At 40.0% G+C, this 16,694-nt stretch overlaps 2 protein-coding genes across 3 annotated transcripts in view; one reads left to right on the forward strand and one right to left on the reverse strand.

Annotated features, from left to right (window-relative positions):
• The first annotated feature begins 6 nt into the window (after positions 1-6).
• Positions 7-1,762, forward strand: HMGB2 (high mobility group box 2). Its single transcript, XM_026847259.1, has 4 exons — positions 7-218; positions 387-532; positions 575-749; positions 1,230-1,762. Exons 1-4 carry the CDS (start codon positions 69-71, stop codon positions 1,380-1,382), a joined length of 624 nt encoding a protein of 207 aa, XP_026703060.1. The 5' UTR covers positions 7-68; the 3' UTR covers positions 1,383-1,762.
• A 9,774-nt stretch (positions 1,763-11,536) lies between these two features.
• The window catches only part of GALNT7 (polypeptide N-acetylgalactosaminyltransferase 7), a 40,475-nt gene continuing 35,317 nt past the window's right edge, over positions 11,537-16,694 (reverse strand). For both annotated transcript variants that reach the window (XM_026846804.1, XM_026846803.1), the window contains exons 10-11: positions 15,920-16,048; positions 11,537-13,258 (exon numbers count right to left, since the gene is read on the reverse strand). In XM_026846804.1, the coding sequence (XP_026702605.1) occupies positions 13,121-13,258; positions 15,920-16,048 (267 nt within the window). In that variant the 3' untranslated portion in view covers positions 11,537-13,120. The remainder of the gene's footprint in view (positions 13,259-15,919; positions 16,049-16,694) is intronic.

Consider the following 16,694-nt stretch of genomic DNA (forward strand, 5'->3'; position numbering starts at 1 on the left):
CCCTTACGCCGCCCCTTCCCGCCCCCTCCCTCCTCTCTCCCCCTCAGGGACCCGCCGCCGACCTCACCATGGGCAAAGGCGACCCCAACAAGCCGCGGGGCAAGATGTCCTCGTACGCTTACTTCGTGCAGACCTGCCGCGAGGAGCACAAGAAGAAGCACCCGGACTCGTCCGTCAACTTCGCCGAGTTCTCGCGGAAGTGCTCGGAGCGGTGGAAGGTGAGCCGGGATAAGCCGAGCCGAGCCGTGCTGAGCCCTGTCAGGCGGCCCCCGCCCCTGCGCCGGGCTGCTGGGAAAAGATCCCTGGCAGCAGCTGCTGCTTGGACCTTAGTGGGTCAGTAGGCACTTTATCTGATCCAGACTCTTTTTCTCTCCGTGTGTCTGCAGACAATGTCTAGCAAGGAAAAAGGAAAGTTTGAAGAAATGGCTAAAGGAGACAAAGCTCGTTATGACAGGGAGATGAAAAACTATGTTCCTCCCAAGGGTGAGAAGAAGGGAAAGAAAAAGGACCCCAATGCTCCTAAAAGACCACCGTGAGTGTTTCTGTGACCAAAAAAAAAAAAAAAAAATTTTAGATCTGCATTCTTCCTTTTCTGTTCGGAACACCGTCCAAAAATCAAAAATGAACATCCTGGCTTGTCTATTGGAGACACAGCAAAGAAATTAGGTGAAATGTGGTCTGAACAGTCGGCCAAAGATAAACAGCCATATGAACAGAAAGCTGCAAAACTAAAGGAGAAATATGAAAAGGTACAGTGAAAGTGATAAAATAACGGCTACAGTTGTAGAGGTCACTGTCAGTGTGTCACGTTTGCTTTGCACCTAAAGTGTATAAGGTTCATAATTCTAAATGTTAATGTCAACCTTTGTCAGGCTTCAGAATGCACGAAAAGGTGTGGTGTGGGGGTAGCTGGAAGCTTTACAGTGAACCTGGATGGAGTTTTTACATGTCTAGAGATTTTACCAATAAGATGCTTCCAGAAAACAGGTCATCTGCTTGGTAAAATACAGAGTCATACTCCAAAGTACTGAGGTTGTAAAATTCTTAAAACTGTCTGGATCATGCATTCTCTTGCCAAAAGGTGTAAGCATGAAAGTCCCAAGGTTTGAACCCTGCTTTTCTGCACACCGTATTTGATCTGCATAGTATAGTAGTATTAAATTGTTGAAGCAGTACAAATTCGTCTTCAGAGTTACATTATCAGCAACTAAACGGCATTTTTCTTACAGGATATTGCAGCATATCGTGCCAAGAGTAAGAGTGATGCAGGAAAAAAGGGCCCAGGCAGGCCTGCAGGATCTAAGAAGAAAGCAGAACCAGAAGAGGAGGAGGAGGAGGAGGAAGATGATGAAGAGGAGGAGGAAGATGAGGATGAGGAATAAATGAATGTCCTGCTGTAAATCTTTATGCTCAAAATCCAATATTTTGCTAAGAATGTGAACTCAAGTGCAGCTCATTGTTAGCTTCAGTATAAAAATCTGTACAGAATTGTGTATAGGTAATGTGGTTCTTTGTAGGGAGACCTCTATTTTTAATGTAAGTAGTAGCCAAGAGCTGCTACAGTTCGGGTTAAAAAAAGAGAAAAAGGTGTGGAATGTTCCTGCATATTTAATGGTTTTGTTGAAACTCAGTGACTGATAGCCAGGTGTTTCTTTATAGCTAAGTAAAACAAAGGAGGTAGCTTAATAGCTGATCTTATATTTTGTAGTATATTGCATTGTATTACTTTTTTAACAGTTTTGTAATAAAATGTTGTACATGAGTATTGTTGTATTCTTGATGTTCCTGAGAGGCTGGGTACTCCCAGAATGCTGAAGCCCTGTGCAGGATAATGCTTTGCATTGTTCCTGCGCTACTGCCGTTACCACAAAACTGGCAAGTCTCTTCAAGTGTCAGCTCCTGGAGTTTATACTTTTTTAACCACAGTTCATATACTACTACACAGCATATACTACCATTAGTTGCAATTGATGTTTTCCTTATGCTAGCATTTGCTTGTATCACCTTGCGAGTAGAGAAAAAAAAAGTCTCCAAGTACTGAGGTTGCTGATAATTATTCCTGGATTGTTTTCTTTCCCCATACTACTGAAGCTGAGGCCTTAAAAGTTTTGTCTTGGTATACAAGCTGATAATCTTGGGAACTTTCTCTCCCAGAGCTCAGGGTCACTGGCCTTTTCTGCTGCCCATATCAGGACAGGGAAGTTGGCTATAGGACAGATGTGGTTAGAGGTATGTCTTATGTCTTCCCAGATGTTCCTTGCTCCTCTCTCCTGGCCTCAGTATTAATGCCTTCTCAAAATACACAGCTTGCAGAACAGCATGAAAAATGTCGGAATGTTATCTCTGCACATGCCAGTAGATCCCTGCAGGAAAGAGAGGAGTCATTTGTAAAGAACATGTGCTCCTGAGATGTTCATGGTGTAACAGTTATATTGTTTCTTGGGTTTGTTTTTTTTTTTTTTTTTTTTACTCAATCTTTAGTATATTTGAGTCTAAATCTAGGTATCTTAACAATATCTGCAACTGGGAAATAGGAGGTCCCACAGATAACTAATAGCTTAACTTTAATTTGTTGTGATAAATACTAGGGGCCTTCAAAGGCTTTTACTAGCATTTGAAAGCCTAGCACTGAAAAAAACTTGTCCAAAATATCAAGTACTACAAAAGGCAGGCTTTCTATTTTTTTGTTTTTAAACTGTTTCCTTATTGTTCATCAACTTCTCAAATAAATTTGCATACAGTCTGTACATGCATAGGATAAAAAGTAATTCCAGCACTATAACCATGGCAAATGTCACTGTGGTAGGTTAACGATAATGTAGCATGTTCTGAAACAAGAGTCTTGCCAAAACCACTTTGTGTGTTCCTAAAATTATGGAAATAAGCTAACTGTAAAGGCAATCCAAACATTTTTATACTAAAGTAGGTACTCATCTTTGAAAGCCTTAGAAACCCGGAGTTGTTCTTCCCACCCTGCCCCTGAGATAAAGTAGCATCAGAAGGATTGGCTCCTGGTTTACAGGTTGGACCTGCCAGAGATACTCAGCACAGCCAGGATCAGTGGGTCCATTTTGCAAGCTCCAATTTTGGGAAGCTACAGGCATAAACTGGAAGTGAAAGACAGTTGTTTTGTCTGCAGTACATCCAGTGCTCAAGAACATTTTCTCCTGTAGAATTTGCAATCCTGGAGCACTTTTATCCTTAACTCCACAATTCTTCCAGCTAGAGGCTGTCATAGCGTGTAGCCAAAACTACGGTGGTTTCACTCATTTTCAGCATATTCTGTTCAGATTTCCTCGTAGAAATGCACCATCACCTCCTCTCAGTTCTCAGACTCCCTCTCTGAACAGAGCAGTGATGTTTCAAGAAGTCTTTCTGATTAGATTTAAATAATCTTTTACAGTGGAGCAGTAGTGTCAGAGTAAATTGACTAATTTGATTATTTGAAATGTTTTTTACTTCTGCTCAAATGCTTTTAAATTGAAACAAAATATCACCCTTCAGGTGTCCTAAAAATCTCCATGGGTTACGGAATTTTAAATATTGTTTCAGAATAAGAGCAGTTCTTGAGGTAATTCAGAATAAAGGAGCTTTTCTAATATTTTCCTCAGTGAGGTAAAATGGCTTTTGGGTTCTGTTTCATTTAGCATTAATTGGCTAATTTAGCTTCAGCACAACTTAGTGCAGAATTGCCTAACGTGTCACTGTTGTCCCACGTCCTAACTATGCTCTATGAAAAGCCAGCTGTGGATTACTTTTGTTTATGATCTCATTTACAAATATATCCTGGCTGGTGGAGAGATCTTTCCTTACTGCAAAAACAGTCTATTGCACGGCTCTACTAGCCTGACCCACATCATTATACAGATTATTCTGTGTGCGTGCTGTGTCAGCATGAGCTGCAGCAAGCCACAGCAAAGCACTGCATCAGGCTGATCTATCAACTGAGAATGATGTCACAACTAAACATAAGTAGTAATTTAAAAAAAATAGTATTTTATCTTTTCAATAAGAAGTGTGTTGAATATAGTTTAAAAGGCAAATGGAAAAGAGCATGTGGAAATTACTACTTGCAAAATAAGCTTTAAAAAGTATGGTATGTTAGGTCAGGGGGTTCAGATAATGCCCATCTGTGAGCACAGAAAGAACTAGTGCTGGAAAGGACTAGTAAGTGATCAAAGTGTAACAGGAATGTTCAGAAAAGATAAGGCCATAGAAGAAAAGCTAAATTAGTTTTTCACATCCATGTTCAATATGGACAATCTTATGAAATGACTCACTGGAAACTTTTCACTAGAGGTGAACTGGGAGGTCTGTCTCAAATTAAAACTAAAAGGGATGCCCAAAATGGTTGCAGGCATCAGGGAGACTGCTCCCATTGTACTAGAGGTCCAGCATAAAGGCATACCACCCAGTAAAACAGACCAAAAGACCACCAAAAATAAGACTGAGGTGGATAAACACCAGGTATGAGAGAATAACAAAGGTAGGAAGGCAATCTAAAAAGTTGAAGTTATTACTGAACCAGTTAACCAGAAGAAACCTGCACCCCAACAGGTCAGACACAGCAATGTGGCAGGCAAAAAGAGCATCACAGCAACTGGAGAAAACAGACGGATTAAATAACAGCTTTCAAACACATCAGAAAGAGGAGGCTGCCAAGCTGTCCTAGGGACAATAGACGCTCAGGATATAGTAGCAACAAATAGAGAAGATTTCTGGAAAACTTTGGTTTTTTCAACCTTGTAGAGAAGCTTCAGGAAGTTTTCATGACAGAACTTTTTAATGGGAGAGGCATGGTGGAGCATCTGTCTCAAATCCAAGTGTAAAAGGTTTTGAAACAAAATGACAGGACAGATGGTATTCATCCAAGAGTTCTAAGGAAACTCAAGGATGAAATGGCTGAACTATGAACTGTACTTTGTATTTTTTCACTTAAAACTGCCTTAGTGCTAGATGAATGGAAGGTCACAAATATAACAGTAATTTCTAGAAATCATTCTGTGGAGATACAGGAAACTTCAGAGTAGTAATGCCCAAATGGCAAGTTGGTAGGAGCCACAGTACAGCCGAGAGTTGCTGGACAAATGGCTAAATAGGACTTGTAATTTCACAAGGGGAAATCCTGTCCCACAGATTCTGTAAATATTCTTTGAAGAAATCAGTGAACATGAAGGTAAAGGAGATCAGGTAGTTCTGGTCTACTTGAGTTTGGTTGGGTCTACTCATAAAAGAAGTTGTCATTAAAGGCCTTGCATGAATAAATAGCTGGTTAACAATACAGAAGCAAACCAGAAATTAGTAATCAGATTCACCAGTGGAGGGGAATCACCAATGAAAACCCATAGGTTATTTTTGGAGGTGGCGTTAATGACTAGTGATTGTTTAATATAGACATGAGTGACTTGGAAAAAAGTGGTGAATGGTGCTGCAAGAAAGATGAGAGCTAACAGCAAAGAACTGCAAGGCCAGCCTGCAGCCTGAAGTGAAAGGGTAATAAAACCAGAAGGTGATATATGGCGTTAATACAAAGGGTATTACATGTTAGTATGTGCTCCTCCGACACATGTGAAGGGGAAAAAGCAGGCCTAACATTTATGCCATGGGTAATATGGGTGGGCAGTAAACTACTTTATGTTTGTCTGGAGATGATGCTGGAGCTTTAATAGATGAATCTGTGAAGATATAATAGGTATTTTCTAGAAAAGAAAATAGCATGTTAGGCATTATTAGGTAAAGAGTTAAGAACAAAACAAGTATTTAGTACTTCCTTACCATCTTCCTAAAGGAATATAAAGTTTCATTTTCTTAGATCAACTTAGAACAAAGCCTATTTACAAAGTTGGTGTTCTTTTTCACAAGCAAAACCTCTGGTTTGAAAAACTTTAAATACACCTTTCTTGGTTTTGGCGTTTTTTTGGGTGAGTTTTCAAAAGGAAAACCTTGATCAGAACAGCTACACACTTGGGAATTTACTGCAGTATATACAGGCTTTAGAACTCAAATACACAAATGAAATTGTGAACGGGTGTGTAGGGAAAATCAGAAAAAATGGAATAGGAGTTTTATCTCTGATTAACTAATGAGATCTATTAAACTGTTTTGTAATCACCAGCATTTTACATGCAACACTGGTACATAATCTCGTGTTGCTCGGTGATGGATTATTTGCTGTGGTGATCCTGTGTCATTTGCCTTACCATCCTTAGCATATATTTATTGTTGTTTGTTTTGGCTATTTCTTTACACATCTTGAAATGTATCTGTTTTGCCAGCAACCCCTGCATTTCCAAAATTGCTGGGCCTCTCGTATGAGCTGCGTCACAGCCCCGTCTGCTTTTCTGTGATGCCATTTGAATCCAGTGTCCAGAATCCTGTAACGGAGCCCATATGTCAAGCTTGCTGCGCATTCTCCAATGCACACAGCCCTTGAGGGATGCATTAACTCTGCTGTGTGATTCAGACCTACCCAGTAAGAAACTCCCTATGCAAATTTCTGTTCATCAGTGCAATTAAGTAATTATAACAGGCCAGCACCAACTAGTGAGTGAACCTGTATGTTGTTCTGACTCTCCTGGTATCTTGAGATCAACTATCCCCCGTAGCCTTAGTGCTGGAGAGACTCTTGATGTTCCAGGACTGAATATGGAGTCCTCCACCAGAAAAAAATTTACAGCCAGCAGATCTGCTGCTCCACCTATAAATTGTATGGGTATTCTCAATGTTTCCTGGCCCAAACATCTAATGGTAAAGTCTGTACCCATAAATCAGTTCTCCAGCAGAGCTGAAGGGATGATGTTTATGTGGACAAGACCACATACTTCTGAAAGGCCCTTTGAAATACGTGTTGTGATGATGCTATTGTCAGTGCTGCCACCTTGAAGCCAGCTCCTGGCTGGCTGGCCTTAGCACTGACTACTCCTTTGGGAATTAAGACTTTTAACAAGCCTTCACAGTTCTCCTCTATCTCACGGTTTTGTCTCAGCAGAGGAGTGAACCACAGAGCCAGTGTGTCTTTTCAGAAACCTTGAAACATTTTACGTAATCAGATGTAGTGGATGACCAAAGGCTGCCTAGATTCAAATAGTGGATGGACAAATGCTGGACTATTAAATAGAAAATACTATCTCTAGTTTAGAAAGTGCTTCAGTTGTATATTGCCAGAAGTAGGGACAATGTTAAACAAGTATCCTTGCCCTGTCCCTTCACTCTGCCTTGCACTCCGTGACCACACTGACCCTACTGACCACTGAGTGAGACAGGCTATTCTGCTTGCTGGACTCTTGGTCTGATCTTGCATGTACTTTTTAAGTTCTTATGTTAAGCAAAGTTCTAACCCTAAGTCAAAATATTCTTCAACTTTGTCCATCAGAGAAAATAGGTCCTGATATTTCTGGAGCATGGACTCCTTTCATCTCATAATTATCATATGGAAGATAATGGGATACCATAACAGGCCAAAAAAAAAAAAAAAAAAAAACCAGTTCAACATTACTTTATCCCCAATACCTTTTATATCACTAGTAAGCACACCCCACTCTGCTATAGGGTTACAGAATTGTTTTTGTCAGCAACCCCCCACATCATCTTACCTTCACTCCCAGATGGCAGGACAGGCTCCCTTCCATTGCCAGGTTGATTGGCTCTGCCTTTATAGAGGTTCGTTGGCATCTTCGGGACAGGTAGGATTTCAGGGCATTCTGCAGTGCAACTGAAAGAACAGTATGACTAGAAGCACTTCCACAGCTTGGTGTGCTTTTTCTCCTGGTCAGCTCTTCACAAATCTCCCTTCTTATGAATCCACAAGAATCCTCCAGAAGGCTTCTACTTTCATCCAGTTCTACTGCCTCAGGAATAAAAATATGAAAATTGCAATTGTAGCTGCCTGTTGGGCAACCATGATGGCCTTGAGGACTCTGGCAAGAGGGTGTAGCCATCCTGCAGCTCAGGCTAGCAAGGCATCCATTGCCAGGTACAGCTTGGGGTCTCCTGAGCATACCACAGAATGACATGGTGCTTTCCCCTCAGTGGGACGAGATCTCTGGCTGCGTGGAAGCACAGCTTGCAGATGGCACATTTTCACCAAGCTGCCCTCAGAAATGCAGGTACCAGTCTCCATGGCTCTGTCCCAGCTGTTACCTGTAAGTGTTAATGCTGTCTCTTGAGACAGGCTTAAACCAGAGAGCATGCACCCACACACAGGAGATTCAGAGGACTTCATACTCAAAAGATCCACCACTATTTAATGTCAGGGCTCGTTCAAAAATACCGGCCTACACTATTTTCCTAGCAAAATCCTCCCACAAATTTGAAGGGAAAAGGCTGTATTTTGATTCCCTTTTCCACTCTAGAGCCTTCAAGTAATTCAGAAAGCCTATTCCAGCAGGACTTCTTCATTTCCATTTGAAGACTGTACTTTAACAACTGTCTGGGCATGCTGCCTTCTTGATTGCCACACACTGCCACCAGCAGCTCTTTCCAGGAAAGTAAAATATCATCTCTCCATTCATTTCATTTTCCATTCCCCTTTCAGGACTCCTTGGGATACTCAGCTGGAGTCCTGCTGTTGCCATCATGCACACCTCAGGCATTAGAGTTTGTTTTGTGTTGAATACAAGTTAATGCTATGCTGCTTCTCCCACCTTTCTACTCCTTTCTTGTGCAGGAGGCATTATTGTTGCACAAGAAACATCACTGAGTTGTCTGAACTGGCAGCCCTCTGGAGACAGCTCTGCTTTCGCATTGATCGCATTCACGAGACTTGCGGGACCCACCTAGTCCTCAGCCCTGCTTGAGTTGCACTCCACTTGGGATAGGGCACAGTTCTTGTTCCTAAAGCAATCGTGTTTCAAGTACATGAAAGAAGGGATCTAACATGCAAACATAGCTTTTCATCTCAGTGTTTGCTCTAATTCCTCCTTACAGGCTTTGACCCAGTCACCTTCACTGACCTGTTAACTGAAGGAACATGCATTTTCCATCAGTCAAGATCCACTGACCATAAGCTATGCCACTTCTTTGCTGAAGAGTCTCTATCCACACTTGTTCAGAACAGCCACAGAGCAGTGCAACATGGTAAGAACCCCAACAGTTGTGCAAACAGCTTACCTGTTTTACCAGGACCCACACCACATGGGAATGGAGAAAACTTAATTTGTTTCTCAGTGTAAAGAACAGACTTTTTTAAGATTTAAAAAACAAAGGTTACTAACCATTAACTGTGTTAGCGAGACATTAACACACAAAGACCTGTTCCCACTTTTCCTATGCTCCATACTAGTTAACACAGCCAAGGGTGGAATGAGTGAAGCAGCTCTCACCAATGCACACACATCTGCAGCAGCAGTGTGCGAGGGAAGATGACCAGAGGCTTCCCACAGTGAAAGGAGAGCAAAAGTGGCTTCAGTCTTCCGGGGCCACTCACAGTCTATGTAGGTTTGGTTTTTTTTTTAAACCCAAAGGGAGGCAAAACTCACCAATGTTTTTTGATAGCCTATCACTTTTTCTACCTAGACTCATTCTACAGTAAGACAGTCCTCCTACATAACTTACTATTCCAACACTACAGGAGTTCAGAGGTTTGTAGGGAAAGTCAACAACTAGAAGACTAAATGCTGGCAACTACTTCTGCTGTTCCCAGAAAGTAATTATGCTGGAAGATAACCACTGACACTTCTCAAGGAATACTCTCATAAATGTAAGCAAGGTAAGATTTCAGAACATAGCAAGACCTAGTATTCCTAAGCCTTTTATAGCAAGGACAACAACCAGAAACACTGCTCATTTGTTTTTCCCTGAGTTGTTTCTTTTCACCTATTACAACTGCTGGATCTAAGCTCACCAGCAGGGAACAAACAATAAATGCTTTTACAAAAAACCAGCTTGTGTTCAATGGTGTAGATAATTTCTTCTGCATGTTCTGAAATTACCCTCCTTATTCCTATGACTCCATGGATCTTGCACAATTTGATCTTTTTTAACCTAAATGGAAAATTGTGCTTGATATACAGCAAAATCTACCAAACCATCTTTTATGTTTTTATAGGTAGCAGTTATTTTTTCCCTTTTCTTGTGAATGGTCCCACAGATCAGAGATAAGCATAAAATTTTTAATCCCTGGCATAGTGTAATAGATCTCTGGCTTCTTGGTCTAGTTTCAGAGCAGTAAGTTGTTAAATTTTGGCTTCATGGACTGCAACTTGGAGGCGGGTGGTATGGAAGAAAGACACAGTAGTAAAGAGGACTGACTGGCATTAGGGAAACAGAATTAATTGATTCTAGGATGCCATAAACGGGTACAGTGCCTTTGGTACTGCCTAAAGGGTTCTGTTGGTTCTCCTGGTGCTAGGATACCTGGTAGTGAAGAAAGATGCCCCCCTCCTTCCTATCAGTCCCTGTTTCAGTACATAAAAGAGTATTCCCTACATGAACTAGCTGCTGCTGTTACCTCCAGGGTTTTGCCAAAGGAGCCTTTTGAATCTGAATACACAGAAGTGCACTGACAGACATGGCTGGGAAACAAGAATCCCATCTGTAAAAAAGTACTGTAGATTTCAGCATTTGGGTTAGCTCTTAGGCCAGAACCTGTGTCTTCTGTGTAACAATTTAATTGCATACTCTTTTGCTAAGAAACCTTCTCAGGAAAATGACTGAAATATGTTTGTTGGTGGAAACATAAATAGACTAACATAAAATACAGTCAAAACACTAGCAACTACTCCTGACCTTTGCTTTTACTTTAGAAATCCTTCTCAAGTTCATATTCTATGAGCATATTAGATCTACATAATTAGATCAGGGCAGATGATACAAAAATCCAAATGTATCTACGTGGCAACTCTCAGTGGGAATTTCATTTTTCATTTCACTGGAAAAAAACACGAGTCCCCAACAAATGCGACAAAAGGTACCTAGATAAAAAGTAAAAATAAAACACTTTTAATATTTGTAAGTTTGTAACATTGAAGTGGTCTAGATTTTGAGATACGGGGTTTCTATAAAGGTAATCATCAATTTTCACTCTGTAAAAGTATAGTAAACCCAAAAATTCAAATATTTTATTTATTTCACCTAAAAAACAAGCAACCCATAAGTAAGATATACATAAGTCTCCCAGATTTATCCCTAATAAATTTTTTAAAGATTTATACAATTTCTACAGAAACATACAGTGTATCAAAATCTGCATAAATCAAATTTATAAAATATGTAGAAATGCATAGTGATATTATCATCAACTTACAAAGCAAGAATATGTGAATTATTTTTTTCCAAGCCAGCTATAGTAGGAAAAAGTCATTACAGCAACAGCTTCTTATGATCTCATGTTTTGTAAGGTTTCAGTCTCACATACAGATTCATATTCACATACAGCATCAGCTTTCAATGAATTGCACAAAATACCCATTTAAAATGCACACCCACACAATTTATGTGCCACCATTCTTTCTCTTATGCATAGTTGTATGATTAAATTAATCTACCCAACACACAAAAATGGAGTCAGTTTTCATACACACAAGTACCAGCACACACCTTTTTTTTTTTTTTTCCAGTTTCTCCCTCCTTTATTTTCTATTTTTCATAGCTCTGAAAGGATAGATGAGAAGTCTAAAGAAACTAGAAAAGATCCCAAACTAATAGATCAGTGCAGACAGCCCTATAAAGATCAAACTCTGTCACCAAATATGATACATAACCCTTGTTACCATCAACGGAAGGTGCATGCAATGCTATTCTAGATTTCAGGGAAGTATTTAGTCATATTTAATAGTGTGACGTGTTATAGGCATAACTCTTATGAAATCAGTACACTGATGTCAGCATTTAACAGTCACAAAATCTGGAATAAGGAAGTGAGGATAAGTCATTTCTCTTCCACCTCTCTGTTCATTCAGAGTAAATTTTTAGACTCCTAAGGGAGTTTGCATCAACTTCTTTCCAGAACATTTTAAAAAACTACTTCTTCACATTCTATTCTGTACACTATAGCACCAAGTGGTTGTATTTTGTGTTTGTAATCCCTCAGGAAAAGTTTCCAATGACAAAAATAAGAAAATTAGTATGAATAAACGCAGTTTCAGGATTTCCATTTTCTCTTTTCAAATCTAGATCTGGCACCCAACTAGTTGAGAGATGTTCTTGTGAAGAATTACACAGATTTGTTAAGAAGCTGGATGTTTTTTCCTAATTAAAAGTTTTAATCCACTTCTAAGTGATTTCCATTTAAAAGAACAATATAAATGAAGTATTGGATTCTTATAAAGTTTTACGTAATTGTGCAGCTTTATTTCTTTTGTTAAAAAAATTATTTTTATGTAAGGCATGGTTTAAGCAAGCAAGTTAGCGCTTATAAATTATTAACTGGAATTGTGAGGGTGCTTACTTCCATCAAAATGTACCACATCAGCACTAAACTCGACACTAAGCTCTTCCTTGCACTGTACAAAGCGTCCAGCCAAATTAGAGCAGCCAAACTGGCAACAGAAATTTGTCTTCGGTAAGACAATAATTACATGGGGTGGTATGGTTGGTCCCTAGCCCTGGTGACAGATCAGAAAAATCCACTGTATAATTTCCAACAAATGCTTTTCTTGTGAAAGAGAGAAATGAAAGAGGCACTAAATATGTTGAAATTCACCTTCCGAAAAAGCAGCATGATTGTGAGAGAAGGCCACCCTGGCTAATAACCTGTGGCAGTGCTTAGTAAGATGTAAAATTAAATAAAAATATACAACAGGTTGATAATCACCAAGTTCTATGAAAATCTGGTTACTCCAACCTTTTCAAGTGTGTGTAAAAAAACTGCCTTCAGACCCCTGAGTGTAATCCCAAAGAAGACAACAATGCTTTTAACTATGTTCCTATGAAACATAGCTAACAGCACATTAATTTACCAACATCTTAAAACAAAAAGATGTAAACATCTACAGAGTTTAAGGTAAAGCAGTTTTGTAAACATTAACTGCGGATGATAATGTTATTGTAATAATCACAGTTCCTCTATGTCCTTCATCCAAGCCAGGAGGCTTGCAGCTGTACAAAGAAAATAATTGCAGCAGTTTTCAGGCTATTTTCAGTCCTGTACAAATTAATGTGTCAGTAGGTAGGTTTTGTCTGTCTACACACTAAGGATGTTGTTCATTTCCCATTTTTGCGTTGCTTTACTGGAGTCACACTCTGAAATGAAAACTTGATGGAGGACTTCTGAGCGATCCAAGCACTTCCCTGATGGAATGTGAGTAAATCTGTGCAGATTCTGGAAAACAAAACCATCAGGAACATGTGGTGGTTGTTTTTTTTTGTTTTGTTTTGTTTTGTTTTGTTTTTTTTTAACGTTTTCTTCAGAACTGTAATATAGCTATCTACACAACCAGGTTTCAGGATCCCAGAACAGATCTGTTTATACTGGTTTTACTCTTTGTTAAATGTAGATTTTAACAGCCTTTGTATTGTGAAATGTTTGATATGTGTAGGTCCACTTGAGACCCCTCCCATTTCCCTCAGGCAACAAACTGCTAAGAAAATGAGCAAAACTGTGTCTAAAATGCTTCCAGCCTTTTCAGCCACCCTGTAACCAAAAGTTTAATTCTCGAGGACAGCTAACTCACTGGGCAGCCCAACACCAACGTTAACCACACTAGCAAAAAAACCGCAACTTTGCTGCCTATTTGACTAGCAGAAGGAAAAGAAGAGGGTATGAGAGCAAGTGTGGCCTCTGGAGCAACAGGAGGCTGCCTAAGTAACTGCAGACTATTGTGTTGAGCACATACAGGCTGAGACTTGCATGTTTGGCTCCTTCCAGACCTCCTGTGCTGCAATGCTCGAATCTCATGCATTCGCGAAATAGCCTCTGGTTTCTCTCCTGGTTGCTGACCCCGGGTGCCAGATGCAGCCCTGACTCACTGACCGGTTGCATGGAGAGCAATGGAGCAGAAGTGAACCTGCCACACAGTGGCTGGGCTGGGGCTCTGTAGCCCTGCTCCATGCGCCCAAATCCCCCAGGTGTGGGGACCCTCTCCATCACCCCATCACTCCCACACGCCTGTGTCTGTTCAAAGATTGGTTCAAGTTGACACCTGCTCCTGCCGTGTGACCAGACATGGGGGTCCTCTACCTGGGGAGGTAAACAGATATCTGAACAAAAGCAGTAGGCAGGACACAGCCAGCCCTGCTCTGGATGTTTGCTTAATGGGCACCAAAGCCCTGCTACTGCTCAGTGCTCAAGCAGCACAGATGTTACGCTCACCAAACTGGCACAAAAATGTTCATTCCAGAAACAACCAACCAGATAAAATCTCCTGGCAGCTTTCATGTACACGAGGCCACAACATTTTTCAGCAGTTCATAAGCATTTCATTCCTTACACCCTCCTCGTAAGAAGAAACGGTCGTACCTCTGTACTTCACGGCAGTGCCAAATTTCTAGTATTTGTTTGGTTACACACCCACGGTGGTCCTTTTGCTCTCACTGCTCCCCCCGCTCCTTTTTTTTTTCCTGGAAGCCAGTCAGTGTTTTGTTCTACAGCCCAGACTGTGCCTACTGTGCTTCCTTATAACTTGCGGTAATAAGCAAACAATTACACAACTTGGTACCACTGTGGAGGAAATGGATCTTCTTCCATAAAAGAAATGCTTAGAGAAGAGCCAAGTAACATGCTGGGACACACCAGAATGGCTGGAGAGTTAACAAGTGCTAGTTCCAGTATTAAAGCAAAAGTCATCAAGCACCAAAACACTGCTTATTGATTTTAAATTTCAGGTTTAAAGAATTTTGTCTGTTTATATGGCACAAGAAGGCTGGGTGGAAATGGCATTATGGTGCTTGGTATTTCCTAGCTCTGTGCAAGTATCAGAAAAAGTGGAGTGGCTTAAAGGATAACTAACAGATTTTGCTGCACTCAACAATGCCTACATCTTTCAGACAACCAGCTAATGAATTAATAAATATGCAATATGCTAGATAGACTGAAGAAAAATTGACACTGAATAGTTTCTTAGACACTGAACCAAGTTATGTGTGGCTATATCCAAGGATAAGGTCACTCTTAGACTATTCAGTCTAATTTTGTAAGAGACAAACAGAAATATAATCTTAGACATTTTTTCAAGTAACACTTTCAAAACTAGTATTAATAAAGGACTTGCATATGTAGTGGCTAAAGAGACTGTAGCAGCCCTCACATATATATCAGCCAACATTCCAAGTCTTTAATAAAAATTCACAGATTTTGCAATAGCATTATGATGGCACCACACCCAGAATTCACAACAGAGCATGGTACTAGAGAATGGCTGATGAACAGGAAAAAGAAATACTGAAGAAGGCAAAGACAACACAAAATGGTGAATGGTAACACTATGTTTATGTATTCCTATGTAGGCTACAGAACGCTTCAATTTAGACCTCCCAAAATCAGATCTAATATTGACCCTAGCTGCTAAATGCAACCCAGCACTTAAGTAATTTTCTCACAGCATACATTACATAAATTAACTCTCTTGATAGAAAGCATACAAGCAGAGAGGGTGATGGTGCTTAAAGCTTTTAGAAGCTCTGTCACTGGTAGTGGACAACCTCTTTGCTTCCTCCAAGCCAAGTCCTAACTCCTAGCATACCTGTGGCACCACATGTAGCCTCGTGACATTTTCCGTAAAGATTCTGCTACAGAAGACAGCAACTAGAACCGCTAGGAAAAGCATCTTCCCCTGGAGGAAGTTTTCCTGGCAAACACAGATTTCCAAGAATGTGCAATTAACAATTTACTCTATTTGGTTCAGTTAACCTTGTCGTAGATCTTTATTTTCAGATATGCATAAAATAATTTAAAAAACGGGTGCAAAAAACCAGGATGAAAATGATAATTTCTTTTCATATATATATATATGTGTGTGTGTGTGTGTGTGTGTGTGTTGCATACCTTGAAGTATTGCCAATCCTTGTATTCATTCTGATTACAGTGTGTAATCATAATTTTGGATCCATCTGGTCCTTTAGTTAAGCACTGATCGTACTGCATGAGTTGATTAGCTTCATTGATTCGGAAAAGCTAAGAGAAAAAAAAAAGCCACCTTTTTAACAGTTGACTCAAAATAATGAGTATTTTAGAAACAGTGAAAATACCAATGAAATTGTATCATTCAAGACATTCTCTGGTGTTATTTCACCTGTATTTCAGGAGGGTTCTTTATTTTACGTGATGTAACACACTTTCACTATCACAACAGTCAATTTCATGGATAACTTTCCTGTATAATTCAGAAGGCTAAGAAACTTACCCAGTAAGACAAAAATGATGGGATTCCCATTTGGGAGACTTCTGAAAGTGTTTGATTAAAAGCCTTTGTATGATTTGATGGCCACACAATCCACTATCTTTCTAAAGGTCTGGTAGCAAGTCCTTGGTCCTGGACAGTCACTTTATGTGAAGACAGTAAAACTTGGGCATTTTATCCACTGAGAAAGTCAAATTAATACAAAGAGATTACCCTAGCCACTACTTATGAAATATTGTTACAGGGGTTTTGGGGGTAAGATATCCAGAAGTAGTAAGGAACTTTTTCATTAAGTATCAAAATAAAAGAGACATTTCCAGGGGCTACTAAGAGCTAACCCAACTATGTTTTTTAAAAGCATCATTCTGCATGTGATTTCAGGACTGATGTGACAAAACTTGCATATTTCAAGTCTGCGTC

The sequence above is a fragment of the Athene cunicularia genome (assembly GCF_003259725.1).
Source record: "Athene cunicularia isolate RWA chromosome 4 unlocalized genomic scaffold, athCun1 chr4_part1, whole genome shotgun sequence".
NCBI lineage: Eukaryota > Metazoa > Chordata > Aves > Strigiformes > Strigidae > Athene > Athene cunicularia.

What these genes read in the sequence shown, in the direction of transcription:
- HMGB2 (XM_026847259.1), top strand. Translation starts at nt 69, where the DNA reads ATGGGCAAAGGCGACCCCAACAAGCCGCGGGGCAAGATGTCCTCGTAC. An exon ending in AGTGCTCGGAGCGGTGGAAG is followed by an intron (nt 219 to 386) that starts GTGAGCCGGGAT and finishes GTGTGTCTGCAG; the next exon opens with ACAATGTCTAGCAAGGAAAA. An exon ending in AATGCTCCTAAAAGACCACC is followed by an intron (nt 533 to 574) that starts GTGAGTGTTTCT and finishes AAAAAATTTTAG; the next exon opens with ATCTGCATTCTTCCTTTTCT.